Consider the following 22,945-nt stretch of genomic DNA (forward strand, 5'->3'; position numbering starts at 1 on the left):
GTAAAGCTGACCAGTCAGCTTTTTAACATCCATGAGGGAGATAGACCACTCACTCAATGTAATAGGCTATATGACCCCCAACAATGTCAGCCTGCCTAATTCTGATTTCACTTGGTTGTGCAGAGCCAAAGGAACAGGGCACACGTAGAAAAACCATGGCCGCGCTATAGGTTTCAGGGTAATGGGAGCAGCAAAATTAGTGGCACAACCTAACCCATCAAAGAAAATGTGATTAATTGATTGATATTTAACAGGGGAGCTAAAACAGCTTAGGTCTGACCAGCCACTGCCCACACCAAAACTAAGTTTATTGTGCGGTATCGCACCCTGTATATCTACTAAAGCCAACCAGTGCCCTTAAAATAGTGCAAGGTGTCCCTCTACCAGTTTTTTGCTAGACACAATTTCTTCAGGTCTAGTTGTCCTTAAGATTCTGTATCTTTTACTCTCCAATGCCATGCATTTGAAGATTAGGTGTGATGCAGTTTCTTCACCCTCATCACAGATCCTACATTTAGGGTCTTCTTCCATTATACCCATTGTGTGCAAGTGTTTTTTGAAATTTCTGTGGCCGGTCATCAGTCCAGTCATGAGTTTGATCTCTTTCCTGTTCAATCCTAAGATTACAGAGCTTCTTTGAAAGCATGGCTTGGGCATCATTACCTTACCATGTTTTTGTTTATGGACCTTGGTACAATATCCTACATACTGTTTCCTAAGCCAGTTCCGTAGTTCTAATTTGATGACAGCCTTGGTCAGGACAGGTTCCGATCCAATAAGTGGAGTTGTTGCCCCCATCCTAGCCAATCTATCGGCTTGCTCATTGCCACAGATCCCTGAGTGGCCAGGGACCCACACTAAGTTCACACTATTGCTTCCCCCTAGCTCCACCAGAGCCCTGTGGCAATCTGCAAGAATCTTAGATCTTGTTTCAGGAGCTGCCAATGATTTCTGGGCTGCCTGGTTGTCTGAATAGATGTAGATTCTACAGTCATTGTAGCACCTATGCATTTCTCCTCCACACATGCCCTGATTGTAGTAATTTCAGCTTGGAATACAGAGGCCAGTTTCCCTAGAGTGATGAAGATCTCCAGCCTTGGCTGAACCCCGTACAACCTTGCCACAATGCCTTGGTCTGTTTTCGATCCATCAGTGAACCAAACAATGTCCCCCGTACGGTGTCAAACTGTTTCTTCCCCACTGCTCTCCACTTCCAATTATTATGTTGTAAGGCTTGGAAGCAGTTGGGAGTTGTTATATAGTCGGCAGGCATTTCCCCAGCCATTCCTATATTTACCTCACTCACTATGTTAGTGTGTGATTCTGGATATACAAATGCAACCCAGTTTTTGCCAGTTTTGTGTCTGTGTGCCCAGCTGCTGCCTCCATCTTGACACAAAGGTGAAGTGGAAGCATATCCAGCATGGCTTCCATTCCACTAGTTGGTGTGCTGCTAATTCCGAGCCGTTATGGCTAAGCAGGCCAATCTCTGCACCTTAGCAAGCTTCTTAGCAGCAACCTGCTGTTCTACCTTCTTCCACCACACTACAGCCCCATAGGAAATCCTAGGTCTGACCACTGTGGTGTATATCCAGTGCATACCCCTGGGGCTTAGGCCCCATTCCAAGACAATAGACGAGATCTGAATGCAGAGAACTGCCGGTAAGAGACCTGATTTGAAATGAGGCACTCTGTCCCCAAAATGGTAAAACCAAAAGCATCCATACTGGACAAATTTGCAGTGCCAGCATTATTCACTATCTGAGAAGTCCAGGAATGAACCACTGCTTATACATAATGGGAGCCGTAAATTGCCCCAAAATTGGAATGTGCTGCTTGTTATAACTTGCCAAATGTTAAATGACATGAGGCAACGTCAGATATCCCAGATCCACATATGTTTAAGAGTTTAGTGAAGTCATGACTGCATCCGTGTTCATGTGTAGTCTGAGTAATCTGCCTATCACTCGCACTTGGATGAACAGTTTGTTATGATTCACACTATATGGTTCTTCTTCTTCTTCTTCTTTCTTCAATATTTTTACAGTTGTTGCGAATCACCTAGTGCTTAGAGTACAGTTGCCACATTGTCATCCTCGCCTCGAGAACCGACTGGTGACCAGGGCAGGAGCCACTGCGGCAATGTCACATCAAGTCTCAATCAGATCATCCTCAACACTAGATACCTCAAAAGATTGAGCAGTATTTAAAATTTCAGCCAAAGAGGGATTCTTGTAGTGTGTGTTGGTGCACCTCCTTGTCAGGAGCTAACCGAATGATGGCTTCATGGACAATAGAATCGGCATAGAAATCATGATGAGCATTGGTAACAAACTGACATTTCTGACTGGAATTTGGCCACCCAAGCACCAGTAGGACTGGTGAGGCTGTTTACAACAATGATAGTTTTGGGTGATAATTTAATAACAGAATGAGATTTTCACTCTGCAGCGGAGTGTGCGCTGATATGAAACTTCCTGGCAGATTAAAACTGTGTGCCCTACCGAGACTCTAACTCGGGACCTTTGCCTTTCGCGGGCAAGTGCTCTACCATCTGAGCTACCGAAGCATGACTCACGCCCGGTCCTCACAGCTTTACTTCTGCCAGTATCTCGTCTCCTACCTTCCAAACTTTACAGAAGCTCTCCTGCGAACCTTGCAGAACTAGCACTCCTGAAAGAAAGGATACTGCGGAGACATGGCTTAGCCACAGCCTGGGGGATGTTTCCAGATGAAAGAAAGGATACTGCAGACAGATGGCTTAGCCACAGTACTGTAGTTCCTTTAATGTGCCCTGTAACACAGTATCCCTGATATTTTCCCAGTTGTTTGGTGGGACATCATTCATCTGGTGGTGAATGGCAGTGGAGTCCTTCCACATAATGCACTAACTGCTGTTGAAAGAGAAAAATACATAACAAAAACAATTCAAATAAGCTACTTAATTGCCATGTTTGAAACTGCAGCAAAACTTTCTCAGGCAGAGAAACTATTGAAATTGTTGATCAAATAATGAGACTGACAAGCTCCATAAAAACATAATCTGTATTTTTACCTGCCTGTCTGGATGAACAGGCATTGGTGGTGATAGACAGCCATCCGCAATTCATTCAAAATAAATTCACTGAAGGGAAATAACTTTGCCTCAACTGTGAACATTTGTGCCAGACCAGGATTCAGACTTGATTTCTCACTTATCATGAGCAGTTGCCTTAACCATTTTGGCTGACTTAGATTTCTCGCTTATGATGAGCAGTTGCCTTAACCATTTTGGCTAACTGTGCACACCTTGTGGACTGATCCAAACTTCCATATGTCACACATGCTGAGAAAAGCAAAAAGCAATAAATCACAGGTCTTGATTCCTCATAGTCTCATTCTCACTGGTGCGGGAATGAGGAGTAAAGCTGCGAGTATTTGGCGTTGAATAAGGGAGACTATGGTATGGTAAAGGAAAGTAGAAAGGGAGACATGTGGAAGTTTGGGTCGGTCCAAGAGGCATGCGTATGTAGCCTAAGTGATTAAGATGACTGCTTGCGATAAGTGGGAAGTCCGGGTTCGGGTCCTGGTCTGGTATAAATTTTCAAGTGTCACCTGTACATAGTGCATCTATACCTAATAGCATTCAATGAATTAATTTTGAATTGTGATCTGAATTGTTCTTAAATTTTGTTGCAACAGTGCTTTGTTGTTCGTAATTAGGCCCTGGCAGAAGCAGCAGGAAATATCGCTTCCCTGTTACCTCATTAAACATCGTCCTGGGATAACTGCAGTCTCTAACTCTGTGACTGTGTGCAGATCTTTGCTCGTTTCAACTAACAGAGATGCAGGTAGTCTGGTGAGGCCAACCCTTACAGCACAGTAGAAATAGCACTGCATAAGCCCTTCAGTGGTCACTGTTGTGGTATCCCACTGTTAACCGTTAGGCTCCTCCTAAGCTCAGTTGGTACAGACCGCCCCTTCTGCAAAATCCTGTCATTAATTTTTTTTACCTTGTAGTACTAAAATTCTTCAGCTTTTGCCCATTTCCACTGTGGATCAGGCTGCTTTAGGAATGATTCAAAATGTATTGAGAGTGATAAAGTAACAGACTGATGTATAGCAGTTAGCTTACCATTTGCACCCTTCCATTCCTTCCAAATTCGAGAAGAGGATATCTTGTGGTACTGTAGTACCTGAATTCAATGAAGGATGTGTAGAACAGGTCTGATAGGTCTGTCACAACATGATCTCTAGAAAGGTTTCTGCATTTTCTTCCATGCATGCATGTTGCCCCTCCCTCCTTCCTGACACACACACACACACACACACACACACACACACACACCACTTGTGGTAGCAGTGGGGCTGCTACTGCGAGCAGGCAGGTGTGTGTGGGGGTGGGGGGGGTGGGGGAGGACGCGCGCCCCATTGAAAGGATGGATATTTACAATAATAGACGTGATAAAAAAAAAATTTGCAGGCTGTACTTTGCGCAATCCAGCAAGAGGAGTGCCAAGACTGCTTCCGGAAATGGAAACTGCATTGGGAATGGTGTATCTATTGTGGAGGAGAATATTTTGAAGGAGGGCATGCACAATAAGTAAAATGTATGTGTAGAAAAAAATTTTGTGGACAAACTTCCAGAGGTTTTGAACAGGTCTCTTATATTGTAATTTGTTAATATTAAATTAATATGGGCACTCATTTCAGGATTATCCGTCAACTCTGTCTGCATTATGGCATGGGGACTCTGTACACAGTAGAGCACAGTGCAGCTCAAGCAGAAGTTGACTGCATTGTTTGAATTACAGTTTCCTTAAATATTTTCTGGTGGATTTTTGGACTATTTAATTTTGTGTACTCTAAAAAAATTGTGTGGTTTTGGACATGTAGTAATTTCCATTAAAGTTGGTGATTTGCAGTCTAAACTATGGAATCTCCATGTTGTTGACAGTCTAAAATATATTATGACTTATGACTGCTTGGTTTGCTACCCGTAGTTGGAAGCAATTGAGTTAAAAAGGAATTTTCACTGACATGTTACTGAGCTAGGTCATTATTGTTTCACTTAATTGGAGAGCACTTGCATTGAACTTTGGTCATTTTGTAAAAGTGGTGAATGCGGATAGTAATAAAAAAACAAAAGTTCAGTTGTGTGATATTTACTTCAATGAAAATATTGATTTATTGTTATCTCATTCAGTTATTTTAGATAAACTTATTGTGCTTTTTACGTGTATGCCTGGAAAATAGGAACATACTTTGTGAAATCCTTGCCGTAATTTTTACTTGAACAAGTGTGGCACATTTGTCTTTTAGGGTTTCTGTGTGCCCTTTCTCTTTAGCTTGTGCTGTGCTAGGGTGTATCTGAGAAAAGTTCATCTTCTTGACACATGGTGAATTACTACTACTACTACTTCTACTACTACTACTACTACTAATAATAATAATAATAATAATAATAATAATATGAATTCACAGTTGAAACATGTCCTGAGAAGGGACTGGGGTGGAGATAATAAGTGTCAGGTCTCTCGCATCTATGTTTTTGTATGTGTTTCCAACTTTATGCCTTTTGGAGGTGAGTATGATATATCATTATGGTTGCTGCTGCTGCTGTTGTTGTTTGCTTTAGTTCAGGTATTAGTCTGATGGAGTTCTTCACACAAGTCCGTCCTGTGCAAGTTTTGCATAACTTTTGCACCCTTAAATCCATTGGAACCTGCTGTAGGAACAGCAAGATGTGGGATTATAGCTCATGGCTGACTCATTAGACTATATGCTTCTAAGAATTAATGATGATATGGGTTTCTAGTGTTCCCATATGACTGACTGGGTCTTCTACCATTTAGTTCAGCCGTCCTACCCAGAAATATTTTGAAACTCCCTTACTAAAAATTTGTCACATGTGAATCAGTGCATAATTTTAAAGTTTTCATCCCCTTCCTCTGAAGTTTTGAGGTACAAACTATTTGTCATTAGTTTGTAGTGATATTCTCGGAAAGGAAAAAGAATTGTTGGATCTCTGTGTGTACAACGTGTAACTTTTCGGAACAGTGATTAAGTTATGATGATGATACCAACTATTACAGATGAAAAACAGTAATGAATATCACAACTACAATATACATCTATGCTGCACAGATCAAAACAAATGATACTGTTGGATCAGGACACTCATAACAAAAACTATGAGGATAACAATTCTTTTAACTACAGCGCATCCCATACCATCCATTCTTTTGCATCTCTTCATACACTTGACCAGTGTGTCCTTTGGCAAAATAGGTACAAATATATTTTGACTGAGTTTCCTAAATAACCAGGCATTAAAAATTAAGTATGTGGACTGTTAATAATGCATGAATATATTTCGTAAATAACATTTTATGAAAGGTGTACTTACACTTATGCTTTGATTTCAGGGTACAGAAGAGACAGTAAGGGTTGTGTCTATGGATAAGGATTTCCATGTTGATTGTTACATATGCGAGGTAAGAACCATCGGTGACAGCAGATCAAGTCAAATTCTTATGAACTTAGTCTGTATACTGGTTTGATGAACCTGTCAATGCTAGTCTATCCTACACAAGCTTCTTCATTTCTGCATTTGCTACTGCAACTCAAATCTATTTTAATTTGCTCATCCTATTTGAGCCTTGATCTCTCTCTACAGATTTTACACCCCTCTTCACACTTCTATCCATTGCCAAATTAACCATTCCATGACAACTCAGGATGTGTGTGCTATCAACTGATCCTGGTTGTACCATAAACTCCATTTTTCCTAATTCAATTAAGTATCACCTCATTTGTTATTTGATCTACGCATTTAATCTTCAACTTTCTCCTTTAACAGCACATGTCAAGAGCTTCTTTCTGTTCTTTTCTTTTCTGGACTGCTTATTGCCCATGTTTCTTTCCATATGAGGCTGCACTCAAGATAAATATGATAAGAAAATAATTCCTAACTTTTTAAATTCCTATTTCATGTGAACAAGTTTTCTTTTTATCAAAAATGCTGTCCTTGGCATTGCCAGTCTGCATTTCATGTCCTCTCTAGCATCATCAGTGATTTTGCTGTCCAAAGCAAGAGATTAATGTGTTTTGGTACTGATTGTTATAGTTTTTCCATAATTTACATCCTGATAATATCATTCTAAAATTAAAGATTTAACTCTGAAAATCCTAGTTTCATATGAAAACATGAATATAGTTAGGTTTGTGGGGCACATGTCCCACTTCAATGATTCACAAAATCAGTCAGCTTAAAATCTTTTTGGTAGCGAAAGTGCATTATTTATCACAAAGGATGACTGTTAGATCTATTATTTTTCGAGTATTTTCAAAATAAATTTTAACCACAAAAGATTAATGTAGTTCTTTCTGAAATCGAGGGCCTGGCTTTGTATTTGTGTTTTTCTTTGCCACTTTTCCATTTTACCCTTCTTCTTTGATCACACTCTGGAACAGTGGTCATCAAACATGTGGCCCTAATGAAATATTTTTGTGGCTTAGGGATCTCAGCCATATTTCATAATAATATGCATCTAGCGACTAAGAGCTGAAACCATAAATGCTAACTAACTTAAAGAGCTTTCATGAGTGCAGTATTCTTGCTCAGTAACAAACCAAAATATTTACAGGTTTTACTTACAGTATTTTAAAATGTGCTTAATTTTAATTGATGGTGAATTTGGCTGTGAGTTTTGTGAAATTGGCTGTTTACCTCAGGGGAAGAAGGGTAAGTGGTGGGGTCACTGCAGGGTTAGAGGATGTGAGAGGGCGATGTGTAAGTGCTTGTCTTCCAGCACTGACAACTCATGGTGTGGCACAACTTGTACCGATCAGCTGCTGTGGTATAAATTTTGATATGGAAATAATATAGATTCATGAATGCATGTTACAGAGATGATAATCTCCAAATTAGTATTTATTTCTGACAAGAAACCTTAAATTAGTTAAGGCCGTTGTAATATAACACAGCGACTGGAGGAAACTGACATTTCACTGATTTGTCAAACCTCGTGATGGTGCCTCTTACTCAACAGTGCACTGAAATATAACTGCAAATACTTATGAAACACTGCATGAATTACAGATCGAAAGTTTCCACCAGGAACAAATTGCCCAGAACACAGTGGGGCAATTAACTTGAAACATCCAAACCTCTGCACCTTCTTTAGCTTATTTTGCAGTAGAATAAATTTATCCTGTTTGGTATAATTCTTCACCTGCCAAATAGGTAGGTGTACCTCTTAACGACACCTGGAGAATTATAACAGGTTGCTTGAAATCTACTCCTCTCAAATGGATTTAGCACCTTGCAGGATTAACGCCACCTCTCATTAAAAGAGAAATGGCGACAAATAAAGGACAAAAAGAGTTGGAACAAGAAGAAACCTATCCCCTGTATACACTTAAACCACATTCACAGCGATCAAAGTCAAGGAAGAGTTTCCTTACAACATGAAAGGTACTTACTACTACTGCTGAAAATGTCAGTCTGCAACTTTGGAGGGATAAAACTTCCATTCCCTCTGGTTGGAAAAGAGTTTTTGAAACTCTGCTTCCAGGAAATGACAAGGATGGATGATCTGAAAATCATTGAATAGGCTGAGATGAGGAGTGGGTAGCTCAAGTTTTAATCTGGCAAGATGGGGCTACAGTACAGAAAACAATATTAAAAGTGATTGTGGAGAAGTCCAGACTGTTGAGAATATGCTGCTTTGTTGACTGCATCAAGCTGCCTGTATTGCAGAGGTTGGCCAAATTTTGGTCAAAGACTATATGTATTAAATGTTTGGACAACATGTTTATGGATTAACAGTGATTAATATAAATTAACTTAGTATTAAGAAAACAGCCTTAATCACATTTTTTATTATTTAGTGCTGACCAGTTTCAGCCCATCGTAGGGGCCATCTGGTGGCGTCTACCAAGGTGTGGCAGGAGTCTCCTAAAAAATAAATAAAAAAGTGTGATTAAGACTGCTTTCTTAATACTCAGACTATATGTATGTTTCTGACACAATAATAATAATAATAATAATAATCAAAGTAATTTGCACACATAGTAAAACAAACAGTCTTTAACTGTACAACTATAGTTACACAGCTGTTAGGTTGCTGAGGTTGGCAGCAATCTGAAACAGTCCACATCAGCGTGAAATGTTCTGAATAGTGCAGACATTTAACAATCAAGGCGTCGGAGCCAACTTGCTGGGTCCTTACTGTAACTCTATTGGGGGCTCAATGAGTAATGCAACACTTTTTTCTTTTTTTTCTGGAAGCAGGTTGATTTTATTCAGGATTCCAATACACCATATTATTCCCCACTCTTTTGGGTAAAAAATCCTATTTTTCAACATAATCTCTGTTCAGTGTGACTGCCTTACGCTACCTTACTGGGAGAGCCTGTATGCTCACATGGTACAACTCTGCTGGTCAATGTCAGAAACGCCTTGCTGCGTAATAACCTTCCAATTATCCACATAATGATTCCTGCAGAGTGCATCCTTCAATGGGCCAAACAAATGGAGGTCGGAAGGCATGAGATCTGGGCTGTAGGGTGGATGAAGAAGAACAGTCCAATGAAGTATCGTGAGTTACTCTTGGGTGCGCAGACTTGTGTGAGGCTTTCTTTGTCATGGAGAAGGAGAAGTTCGATTTTCTCTTTTGTGACGATGAACGCACCGAAGTTGTTAGGACTGTTGCCATGACTTTACCGATGGAGGGTGTGGCTTTGAACTTTTTCTTTGGAGGAGATGCGGTGTGCACCCTCTGGATTGATGTTTAGTTACCAGTTTGAAGTGATGAACCCAAGTTTCATTGCCTGTGATGATGTTTGACACAAAATTGTCATGATTAGCCTCATAAGGCACAAGCAGCTTTGCACAGTTGTTCCTCTTTGTTCATTATGGTCTTCTGTTAGGCAGCAAGGAACCCAGCGAGCACACTTTGAGTACCCCAGCTGGTGGATCAGTTTTTGTAAGTAATACCGACAAAGAAGCAGAGTTGTGCAGCATCATGTTTGATTGTGATCCATTGATCACTTCAAATGAGTGTGTCTGCATGTCCCAACTTTGCAAGAGTCACAGCTGTGTGCAACTGAACACACAGGCATTTGGACAGTTTTCCGCGAACTTGTTGCGATGATGAAAGACACTTCGCCCAACGACTCACTGTGCTTTAGTTCGTGCTTTGGTCTACTGCCAGGTCTGCAAGATCCTATGAATATCTGCAATGCTTTGGTTTACCACCAAAAGAAACTTGATGACAGCTCTCTGCTTGGAATGCGCCTCCGTTACAGGCACCATTTTGGAGGTTATGTATAGTGCTGCCACCTATCAGAACTTCATGAAACTCTACGGGCCGAAGCAGGAATATTCCACAGTGTCCCACAACAGATCCACATTTTATCAACAAAATTTGCTGAGAAAAATAAGTGTTACAATACTTATTGGATTCTCTGCCCCTCATAATTTATGTTGTTGTTGTGGTCTTCAGTCCTGAGACTGGTTGGATGCAGCTCTCCCATCCTACTCTATCCTCTGCAAGCTTCTTCATCTCCCACTACCTACTGCAGCCTACATCCTTCTGAATCTGTTTAGTGTATTCATCTCTTGGTCTCCCTCTACGATTTTTACCCTCCATGCTGCCTTCCAATACTAAATTGGTGATCCTCGATGTCTCAGAACATGTCCTACCAACCGATCCCTTCTTCTTGTCAAGTTGTGCCACAAACTCCTCATCTCCCCAATTCTATTCAATACCTCCTCATTAGTTATGTGATCTACCCATCTAATCTTCAGCATTCTTCTGTAACACCACATTTCGAAAGCTTCTATTCTCTTCTTGTCCAAACCATTTATCGTCCATGTTTCACTTCCATACATGGCTACACTCCATACAAATACTTTCAGAAACGATTTCCTGACATTTAAATCTATACTCGATGTTAGCAAATTTTGCTTCTTCAGAAACGCTTTCCTTGCCATTGCCATTCTACATTTCATATCCTCTCTACTTCGACCATCATCAGTTATTTAGCTCCCTAGATAGCAAAACTACTTAAAGTGTCTCATTTCCTAATCTAATTCCCTCAGCATCATCCGATTTTTTTCGACTACATTCCATTATCCTCGTTCTAGGCGCTTCAGTCTGGAACCGTGAGACTGCTACAGTCGCAGGTTCGAATCCGGCCTCGGGCATGGATGTGTGTGATGTCCTTAGGTTAGTTAGGTTTACATAGTTCTGAGTTCTAGGGGACTGATGACCTCAGAAGTTAAGTCCCTTAGTGCTCAGAGCCATTTGAACCATTTTTGAACCATTATCCTCGTTTCGCTTTTGTTGATGTTCATCTTATGTCCTTTCCAGACACTGTCCATTCCGTTCAACTGCTCTTCAAAGTCCTCTACTATCTCTGACAGAATTACAATGTCATCGGCAAACCTCAAAGTTTTTGTTTCTTCTCCATGGATTTTAATACCTACTCCAAACTTTTCTTTCGTTTCCTTTACTGCATGCTCAATATACAGATTGAATAACAACGGGGACTTTACAACCATGTCTCACTCCCTTCCCAACCACTGTTTCCCTTTCATGTCCCTCGACTCTTATAACTGATAACTGCCATCTGCTTTCTGTACAAATTGTAAATAGCCTTCCGCTCCCTGTATTTTACCCCTGCCACCTTTAGAATTTGAGAGAGAGTATTCCAGTCAACACTGTCAAAATCTTTCTCTACGTCTACAAATGCTAGAAACGTAGGTTTGCCTTTCCTTAATCTTTCAGCTAAGAGAAGTCGTAGGGTCAGTATTGCCTCATGTGTTCCAACATTTCTACGGAATCCAAACTGATCTTCCCCGAGGTCGGCTTCTATCAGTTTTTCCATTCGTCTGTAAAGAATTCGTGTTAGTATTTTGCAGCTGTGACTTATTAAACTGATAGTTCAGTAATTTTCACATCTGTCAACACCTGCTTTCTTTGGGATTGGAATTATTACATTCTTCGTGAAGTCTGAGGGTATTTCGCCTGTCTCATACATCTTGCTCACCAGATGGTAGAGTTTTGTCAGGACTGGCTCTCCCAAGGCTGTCAGTAGTTCTAATGGAATGTTGTCTACTCCGGGGGCCTTGTTTCGACTCAGGTCTTTCAGTGCTCTGTCAAACTCTTCATGCAATATCATATCTCCCATTTCATCTTCATCTATATCCTCTTCCATTTCCATAATGTTGTCCTCAAGTACAATGCCCTTGTATAGACCCTCTATATACTCCTTCCTGCTTTCCCTTCTTTGGTTAGAACTGGGTTTCCATCAAAGCTCTTAATATTAAGTGGTTCTCTTTTCTCCAAAAGTCTCTCTGATTTTCCTGTAGGCAGTATCTATCTTACCCCTAGTGAGATAAGCCTCTACATCCTTACATTTGTCCTCTAGCCATCCCTGCTTAGCCATTTTGCACTTCCTGTCGATATCATTTTTGAGACATTTGTATTCCTTTTTGCCTGCTTCATTTACTGCATTGTTATATCTTCTCCTTTTACCAATTAAATTCAATATTTCTTCTGTTACCCAAGGGTTTCTACTAGCCCTTGTCTTTTCACCTATTTGATCCTCTGCTGCCTTCACTATTTCATCCCTCAAAGCTACCTATTCTTCTTCTACTGTATTTCTTTCCCCCTTTCCTATCAATTGTTCCCTTATGCTCTCCCTGAAACTCTGTACAACCTCTGGTTCTTTCAATTTGTTCAGGTCTCATCTCCTTAAATTCCGACCTTTTTGCAGTTTCTTCAGTTTTAATCTACATTTAATAACCAATAGGTTGTGATCAGAGTCCACATCTACCCCTGGAAATGTCTTACAATTTAAAACCTGGTTACATTATACTCTGCGCAAAATTCTACCAGACGGCTTCTTCTTTCACTTCTTAGCCCCAATCCATATTCACCTACTACATTTCCTTCTCTCCCTTTTTCTACTCTCGAATTCCAGTCGCCCATGACTATTAAATTTTCGTCTCCCTTCACTACCTGAATAATTTCTTTTATCTCCTCATACCTTCCATCAATTTCTTCGTCATCTGCAGAGCTAGTTGGCATATAAACTTGTACTACTGTAGTAGATGTGGGCTTCGTGTCTATCTTGACCACAATAATGCGTTCACTATGCTGTTTGTAGTAGCTTACCCGAACGCCTATTTTTTATTTTTTTATTAAACCTACTCCTGCATTACCCCTATTTGATTTTGTATTTATAACCCTGTATTCAATGACCAAAAGTCTTGTTCCTCCTGCCACCGAACTTCACTAATTTTCACTATATCTAACTTCAACCTATCCATTTTCCTTTTTAGATTTTCTAACCTACCTGCCCGATTAAGGGATCTGACATTCCACGTTCCGATCCATAGAACGCCAGTATTCTTTCTCCTGATAACGTCCTCTCGAGTAGTCACCGCCCGGAGATCTGAATGGGGGACTATTTTACCCAAGAGGACGCCATCATCATTTAATCATATAGTAAAAGCAGCATGCCCTCGGGAAAAATTACGGGTGTAGTTTTCCCCTGGCTTTTAGTCGTTAGCAGTACCAGAACAGCAGGGCCAATTTGGTTAATGTTACAAGGCCAGATCAGTCAATCATCCAGACTGTTGCCCCTGCAACTACTGAAAAGGCTGCTGTCCCTCTTCAGGAACCACACGTTTGTCTGGCCTCTCAACAGATACTCCTCCGTTGTGGCTGGATCTGCAGTACGACTGTCTGGATCGCTGAGGCACGCAAGTCTCCCCACCAACGACAAGGTCCATGGGGGGGAATAATTTATGTAGGTTACCATTTAACAATAAAATTGTTATATATGTGGCCCGAGGTGCTTCCTGTCATTGTCAATATTGGCTGTTGAGCAGAAAAGTTGATAACTGCCTCTATTCAGCTAGTTTATTTACTTGCTAACCACAACAGCTGGATTGCAGTTGTAGATGTGTTTATTCAAGGATTAAGCATAATATTTTTCTTTCGTTTATCATCTATGGCTACCATTTTTTGAGGGGACAGATTCTATATAATCATCTTCCTCAGATATCATTATAACATCCACAACTGTACTTCTGGATATATTAAACAAACTAGCAATCTCTACGACTGCGACCTTCTACACTGTGAAAAGTGACACATTGTTAGTAATTGAACACAAGAGAAATGAAGTTGTGCTCTTTCATGACCAAATATTAATGATTAATTCCTTTTCAAAATTCAAAATTAACTATTTTCAAAGACATGTTTGTTAACAGTGATTCAATGACACTTTGTTATTTAACAGCTATCTCCCAGCTGATCTGGATCATTTTTATGTTTGTTTGATATGTAATCACCAGGGTTAGGATGTTCAGATGCAAATTTCAGATGAAAGAAAGGAAGGGAAAAGTTGATGAAACAAGGTAAAAAAGGGAGAGAGAGAGAGCTGTTGTAGTTCATGACATTAAGCATCTCTACATTTTTAAAAATAAGTCATCTAATATTAGAAGATAGAATGTCTTTGTCAATGCTAAAGCTTCTTTTGTTGTCCACGGAAACCAATGGGGAAAAGCTTTGTATTCACTTGAAATGGTAGCTCTACAGATGTGGCAAATTCCTCAATACCTATGCTCTTCTGAATACTAGGCTCAAAGTTTGTCTTTGGCAAAACCATCTAACTGTTCCTTCAAAAATCGCATATTCTTCCTTTTAAAGAAATGGTGCTTCTAGTAGTTTAATAACTGCAGTCAGGTACTTGTAAGTATGGACACAACATAGTTATGTCTGCAAATTCTCTCTTTTTCTGTGGTAGCAGAAATTTCTGTGCCTTGAAAATTGCACCTGCATTGGCTGGGCCCAAAAAAAAAAAAAAAAAACATACTCTTTTATCTTTTCAGAATTCTCACACAATATAGCAGCACACCCCATCCAAGGTCCCCAAAAGCAATAACCGGGAAATTAGGAAGAGACAGGCCAATGATTTCACTATAGACAACAGCGCAGCTTGTAGCTTTCAGTAGACTTTCCTTCATGGCAGAGATGAAATGATTTGTGAAGTCATATTAATTCATTATGGATTCACAAATCCTGTGAAGTGCATGGACGAAGCATGTTACATGCTCCAGTTTAGTGAAGAAAAGACACCACTAGCCCACGGTTTTTGGCCAATTTCGTGATTGCATTTCTGTACTGGGATTGGATTTCTGCAACACATGGGCCTGGTTTCCCCTGCTAAGGGAGAGCTAAAATGTTCAAAACTTATTGTTATATCAAGTCAGACACTTGAGATTCTTTGTATGCTTCCTCGGTACACAGGCTCCATCTTGTTTTTTCTTAAAGTGCTGTCATCAGACATTGATATCCTTGTGTATTTTTGACGAAATTCCTTGAAGGCTGGATTGTTCACCTTATTGAGTGCAATTCCTGCCTGGGTAAGAGCTGTAGACAAATCAGCGTTGAATTCCTTTAAACTTTGGCTTATTGAAGAACACTGTTCAAATTCATTTCATAATAGAAGTTGCTTGTTTGAAGAGTCTTGTTCTTTTGATGCTTAGAGCTGGAAATTTTGCTGTTTGATGTAATCTCACTGATGTTGACAAAATTTCTGGATCACATATAGTATGTTGCATAAAAGATCCAACATTTTATAAGGAATCTTGTTTTGAATTCCTGAGCCAGAGCAAAAAATTGGGCATCGGACACCTTCAGCATGGTACAATTGAGTAATATATCATTTAGTAACAAACTTGCATTCATAAACTGAAATTAATAGGATAGAATTAAATAATCTCATTGTCATTTACATTGTTGTAGGCTGCTTATAGTAGAAAGTGAAAGAAAGAGGAAATGTACAGACAATTATTTTCCATTATTGCAGGGATGCTTTTAGCCTTATGTTTACTGAAGGAGAGAGGCTTACTTTCACATGTTCACTGCAAGTTGAGGAGACATTCATTGACAGTTAAATATTTTATATCAATTCGACACAGTACACAATTTGAATTAAACATACAAGTCACTTCTCTTGTACGTAATAAAATGCATCCAGGATAATTACTGGAAAGCTACAGTAAAAGAACATGGGGGAGGAGGGGGATAATAGACATGGTTGGAAGAAGATAGAAATAATGTTCCCAAAAACGGGGAATGTAGAGGCAAAATTTGACACTGTGGTATCTTCCGCAAGAGCTTTAATTTATCTTAAGAAAAAAGTTGTGCACCTAAAAATTCTGACCCTGGTAATTATTAAAAACAGTGTAACCCAATATTAATTTCAGCCTCTCTATGTTCTCTCTTGTATTAAATGAAACCATTGTCTGTCAGCACCGATGATGCATGATGTGTTCTTGGCACACTATTTTGAATACTTAACTTGTCACCATCAGGTTCTCCCTGACATACTGAATTATTTTGAAGCTAGCAGCAATGGAATCTTTGCAGTCACCAAAGAAGGTGGTGCAACGGCAGGACACTAGACTTGTATTTGGGAGAACACTGGCCAGTCATCCAGATTGAGTTTTCTGTGATTTCACAAAATCATTTTAGATAAATGTCAGGATGATTTCTTTGAAAGGACATGGGTATGGCCACAGCCAATTTTCTCTCCCAGTACGAGGTTAAGCTCCGTCACTAACAACCTTGTTATCTTGTTTTGGCACTTCAATGGATTTTGAATCACCTTGGGAGTTGCACTTCCCCTTCTTCCTGACAGTGGTTGGCACCCAAGTGGATTGTCTGCAGCCCATTCCCTTGCTCCTTGGACTTACATGAGAGTCTTATGTGAGACTGTGTCCACTCTTTTATTAATTTTAAGGAGAGTAGTGTGCCTTGCTGACTTTGTAACCACTTTATCTCTTGAAAGTATTTTTTCTGCCAAGCTAATCTCAGTTGTTTCTTTGACAACTCTGTTGCTGAACCTAGGTTTTTGTGCCAGAATTTTTGTGGCACTGTAATCTATGCCATTTTGAGCTCTAGATAATGTGAGCAACAACAGTTGACCTAATTGATTGCTCTGGACTAGTGTGTGGCATTCTTGCTTCAGTCATCAGACCTATTCTTTTTGTTGTTGTTGTGCCTTAGTAATTTGTTCTGATTATATCATGGGAAGGGAAGTATTTGTATGTTAACTGTATCAGAACAATTTCTTTAGTTAAGACTTCTTTAGAACTCCATAGTACCTTTGCTATGAAACTGAAGTCAACTTTGTATGCTCAGCAGAGATCATTGTGAAGTTTGTTGTATGTAGGCTTTCTTAAGAGAGTGCTATCAACAGACTTATTTCAGTTGAAATTGTTGCATCTGTAATTAAACACACAAATTTTGTATGTAAATTGTTTTATTTTTTCAGTTACAGCATTGGATTTTAGTTGTGAAATGCTATTACGGTAGGCACCACATTTTGCAATCCCCCCCCCTAGATTAGGTTGCTGAAGTGATAATACTTGTTCTAGAAGTCACTTTATTTCCTCTATTTGTAATTTTCTGGATTTCTTTTACTTCTCAGATTTGTAGATTTCTTTGAGATGCAGTGATCTAGAATTATGTTGTTGGAAATCTGTAACAAAAGAAAGAGAATATATACAGTTTGTTTAAAGTTTTTTCATTTTCCAGCTGTTGCTCCAAATACAGTGGAGTACATTTAGACAGTTCAAAAGAAAGATTCAGAAGTCTGAAATTAAATACAGCATAAGGACGGAAGAAGTGATCTAGTTACCCGAACAATAAAGTTGACCTGATGATGGTCGTTCTTTCTTTGTTGAAATGTGTATTTTCACAAGCATTCTGAGTATTTCTCATGATCAAATTAAAGTAAGTTTATATAATCCAAATTAATAACAACATTGCAGAGAATGTCAGATCATCCTGTTAACACTTTAGTCATTATATGTCATCTAAATATATTAGCATGGTGCTGCCAGCAGTTCATTTCATTGCTTCAGAGTATGATAATGATGTTTATACTATTATGCATGATGAAATTAATTTTTGTTGCATGGAACCAATTTATTTTTGTGTTCACACTTGAGAAGTATTATCGTGCTCTTGAAAATGGGCTATTTTACATAGACTTGACAGACAATATATAACACAAAGGGAGGCACTTGTGGGCAGGAGCTAAATGCTATAATAGGATTCCCGATTAGCAAACAGCAAAGGAGGTTAGTAACAAATGAAACTTAGTTTTATAAATAGTGGATTTTATTCCTTTGCTTGAAAACAATAACCATAATTAACCTTTGTGTATGCCCATAGTTTTTTTACATAATACAGAACTACTTATACCATACTTAATTATATTTTTTGCTTCTAAGTGTCTTAATACCTCAGAATTCATACACACTGAAGAGCCAAAGAAACTGGTACACCTACCTAATATTGTTGAGGGCCCCCACAAGCACGCAGAAGTGCCCCAACACGACGTAGCATGGACTTGACTAATGTTTGAGGTACTGCTGGAGGTGATTAACACCATAAATCCTGCAGGGCTATTTATAAATCTGTAAGAGTACGAGGGGGTGGAGATCTCTTCTGAACAGCATGTTGCAAGGCATCTCAGATGTGCTCAGTAATGTTCACGTGTGGGGAGTTTCGTGGTCAGCAGAAGTATTTAAACAATTCTGGACATGTGGGGTGTTGCAGTGTCCTGATGGAATTGCACAAGGCCATCGGAATGCGAAATGGATGTGAATGGATGCAGATGATCAGATGTACATGTCACCTATCAGAGTCATATCTAGACGTATCAGTGGTCCCATATCAGTCCAACTGCACACGCCCCACACCATTATAGCGGCTCCACCAGCTTGAACAGTCCCCTGCTGACATACAGGGTCCATGGACTCATGATGTCTCCATACCCATACACGTCTATCTGCTTGATACAATTTGAAATGAGTCTCTTTCTACCAGGCAACATGTTTCCAATCGTCAACAGTCCAACGTCGGTTTGACGGGTCCAGAAACGACGCGTAAAGCTTTGTGTCATGCAGTCGTCAAGGGTACACGAGTTGGCCTTCGGCCCCAAAAGCCCGTATCAATGATGTTTCATTGAATGGTTCGCACATGACACTTGTTGATGGTCCAGAACTGAATTTGAGGAAGGGTTGCACTTCTGTCACGTTGAATGATTCTCTTCAGTCGTTATTGATCTCCTCCTTACAGTATCTTTCTCTGGCCCCCAACACTTGATGTTTTACCGGATTCCTGACATTCACAGTACACTTGTTAAATGGCCATACGGCAAAATGCCCACTTCATCACTATCTTGGAGATGTTGTGTGCAATGGCTTGTACGCCAACTGTAACACCACGTTCAAACTCACTGCCATTGTAGCAGCAGTTACCGACCTAACAACTGCACCAGACACTTGTTGTCTTACGTAGGTGTTTCCGACTGCAGCACCATATTCTATCTGTTTACATCTCTTTGTATTTGAATACACATGCCTATATCAGTTTCTTTGGCACTTCAGTGTATATAAGGTTGCTATAAATAGTCATTTTAATAACTCTATATTTTCCAAAGTATTGCATGAACGAATATAATTGATGCATGAAAAGACCCACAAATTCACGAAGTTTGCATTTTCCGCTCTACAAGAGTCCTACAAGTGCCCCTCTTGTTACACAACACGTCCTAGCAGTAGTGAAGTTCCTTTTGTGTCTTGTGTAGTAACACACTGTCAGTGATCACCACTTTTTGGGAAAAAAAAAAAATGTTAGTCTCCATCAACAAAATAACACTGTGACTGACTTTTCATAATTTTTGTTTATTTGTTTCATAAAGAAAGTGATTGGGTCAACAATTATAACCAGTTTAAGCCACAATGGTCATCTTCAGTGTGTGTGTGTGTGTGTGGGCGCGCGCGCGCACGCTCGAGAGTATATACTTATCCTTTTTACCCCCTAAGGTAAGTCTTTCCGCTCCCGGGATTGGAATGACTCCTACCCTCTCCCTTAAAACCCACATCCTTTCATCTTTCCTTTTCCTTCCCTCTTTCCTGACGAAGCAGCCGCCGGTTGCGAAATCTCGAAATTCTGTGTGTGTGTTTGTGTGTTTTATTCATTGTGCCTATCTACCGGCGCTTTCCCGCTTGGTAACTCTTGGAATCTTTGTTTTTAATATATTTTTCCCATGTGGAAGTTTCTTTCTATTTTATATATATAAGTAAAATGATTTGAACTATGTCTGCTCGTGAGTCTAAAATGCATGTTGATCACACCTAAGAGTGGCATTTACAGAAAGTGTTTGTGAGTTGACAAACTGACTGTATTATGAAAAATCAGGGAATTGTGTAGATATAACCAAGCGTATCTCTGTTTCCACAAATTTGGTACTAAATGGGTGCATCATCTGTAAAACAATCCCAACGTTTGCAAACAATAAAATATGCAATTATTACAATATTTCAGTCAGTTTATGTAAAACATAAAAATAGAATACACGTCATTTAGTCAGTAAAGCTATATTTAAAACAGAGTAAGTTCTTTTAGATAAAATAAAAGAAACAAAGGAACAATCTTTATGGTGCAAGTTTCCAAAGACTTATGGCACTTTAATTCTGGCTGCTAGATGGTTACATCACTGCCCATAAACTTGGAAGCGACACAATGGACTAGGGCAGCTTACTGCTACGATTTGCTGGCACTCGTCTTCCCGCTGCATGGTTTTCCCATCAAAAGTAAACATAGAAACAAGGAAATATTGTGTAGTAAACATGAGCTACAAAATGCAGACTAAGAGCATTTGTTCACCTTTGCTACTGTGAAACATGTCTCTTCTACTGAACAAGTACTCATATCTAGTAGGGAATGGTTTTGGAGCCCATGTTTACTAGACTTTTTTTCCCCCTCAAATGATTGTTCCTGTCATATCCACGAATACTGACCATTCCTCCTGGCACATCCTGTATAATTAACTGAATTTTTCGTAATATAGTCAGTTGGACAATGTATGGAAACTTGTTCAGTGAATGCTACTCTTAGATAGAAATGTACCTCTCTCTCAAGCACATGTAGTTCAAACCTTTTTACTTGCTTTAAGATCTTAATATATTATTTTGATAGCATCTGAAGATGGCCAATGTGGCTGAAACCTTTTATGATTGATTCATAAAATAATGGTTGTGTCAACAAATAAACAGAATTGGTTATTGCAGCAGCATTGATGCGTTCTCTGAGCCGCTCCATTGTTCTTGGGAATGGGGGTACTCCAAAGGAAAAGTCACAAGGTGGTAGGTCAGGTGATGTGATAGGAGGGAAGGTAAGAGCCACATCATCTCCACCACTATGCCCAATCCAGCAAAGTAGAGTTCTTTGTTTAGGTGACAATGAACATCAGTGTTCCAATGAGAGGGTGTCCCATCTTGGTGGAAGATGAAATTCTTGGAATCGGCAGTCAGTTGTGGAAACAACTGCAACATCCGTCAGTCATCTCCCAGTAGAAAAACGACCCATACAGAGCTGTCTGTGACATTGTACAGGAAACATAAACCTTCAGTGAATCTAATTCATGCATCACAATTTCATGAGGTTTTTCAGTGCCCCACATTGTGGCAGTTGACCTTTTCAGATAGATGGAAGTTGTGTTGTCGCCATTTTGTCAAGGCACTGCATTAGTATGCAAACTCGGTGAGTTTCTGTTCTATTCTTGCATCAGTCATATTTGTATATGTAATACTTTGTAAAATACAGAACCTTGAAAATGAATTAATCATTTGTAGTAGCCCTGTATATACATCATACTGCCAAGCACAACTGTTTACTGCATTGTTAGTCTGGGAGCCTCCATGCCTCCACTTATAACAGAATTTTTTTTTCTTCTAATATATAACCTCGGAGAGAGTGAAGCTGTAGAATTAAGCAGTTGATTCAAACTGCTGGCAGAGGCTCCTTGCACAATATATTATTGCAGGCACCGCTGTTTCTAAAGATAAAAATGTTCTTTTATTCAGAACATTTCTCATGGAAGCATTGACGGCTGTGTATACAAGTACTGTTTTCAACGTCATTTTGATCAAAAATATACTTACCAGTTGTGCTAAGGACTCTTATCTTCAATGATAGATTTGTCAGCCACAGTGCATTTTGTTTAATGCACCTGTGCTCAAGTCAATTATGTCAGTCGGAAGCAAAAACATGGAACTGCGTTAGTGTGGATTCATTATAGAAGTTCAGAAGAAATACAGTTCATGTAAGTGGACAGTTTCAGCCACATTTCATTTATATGTGTTTTTAATCTTGTGAAAATGGCTAAAAACAGCAAAATTGAAACAGAGCAGTTCTCAGCATATTGAGAGGTTTCAAATGTAACAAAACTTACTCAAAGAGGACAGACCGAATAGTTGTTAGAATGTTGAAGACCCCTTCCCATAGGATATTTTTCTGACAGTGTTGCAACAGGTTTACATGATTAATTTTTGTCCACAATGTGTGTTGTTTGCATCATCAACAGTCTGAAAGTAATGAAGTGAGGTGCCATTACTTATGGCAAAGGCATCTTGTACGTGGGATATTGTACACACACACATTTTACTGGAATTATTGCTTTCTGACCCTAGGTTGTGATTTAATTTGCTGAGTAATGAAGTATGTAGATGATTCTTCAATTGACAAAATGATCAGTTTTTGCAACTTTAGTGCAGCACATAAATTTGTACACATGAGTTATCACTATCACTATCTGTTTGCATTTTGTTCTGTATTTGCTTTGGTAGACGAAAATATAGCAAAAGGTTTAATGCTGATACCATTACTATAGAAAGCTGTAATAAATTGTTTTCCAAAACACTTGGCCTTAAAACATGTTTTTACTCTTTCAGGATTGTGGTATGCAGCTTACAGATGAGCCAGATAAACGTTGTTACCCACTGGATGGTCACTTGATGTGCAAGTCGTGTCATATTCAGCGCTTAAGTCACCAACCAAGGCAACTTCAGGTTGTGCAGCAA

The 22,945-nt window shown here is 39.4% G+C and overlaps 2 protein-coding genes across 3 annotated transcripts in view; one reads left to right on the forward strand and one right to left on the reverse strand.

Annotated features, from left to right (window-relative positions):
• LOC126272218 (LIM domain-containing protein jub) overlaps positions 1-22,945 on the forward strand; it is a 203,062-nt gene that overhangs the window by 178,336 nt on the left and 1,781 nt on the right. Inside the window, exons 7-8 of the mRNA XM_049974917.1 lie at positions 6,408-6,476; positions 22,817-22,933. Coding sequence (XP_049830874.1) covers positions 6,408-6,476; positions 22,817-22,933 — 186 coding nt within the window. The remainder of the gene's footprint in view (positions 1-6,407; positions 6,477-22,816; positions 22,934-22,945) is intronic.
• LOC126272219 (uncharacterized protein C18orf19 homolog A) overlaps positions 17,301-22,945 on the reverse strand; it is a 56,007-nt gene continuing 50,362 nt past the window's right edge. Inside the window, exon 5 of one of the 2 annotated variants that reach the window (XM_049974918.1) lies at positions 17,301-17,550. In XM_049974918.1, the coding sequence (XP_049830875.1) occupies positions 17,489-17,550 (62 nt within the window). In that variant the 3' untranslated portion in view covers positions 17,301-17,488. The remainder of the gene's footprint in view (positions 17,551-22,945) is intronic. The other variant, XM_049974919.1, reaches the window with a different exon arrangement.

The sequence above is a fragment of the Schistocerca gregaria genome, chromosome 5 (genome assembly GCF_023897955.1).
Source record: "Schistocerca gregaria isolate iqSchGreg1 chromosome 5, iqSchGreg1.2, whole genome shotgun sequence".
Lineage (NCBI taxonomy): Eukaryota > Metazoa > Arthropoda > Insecta > Orthoptera > Acrididae > Schistocerca > Schistocerca gregaria.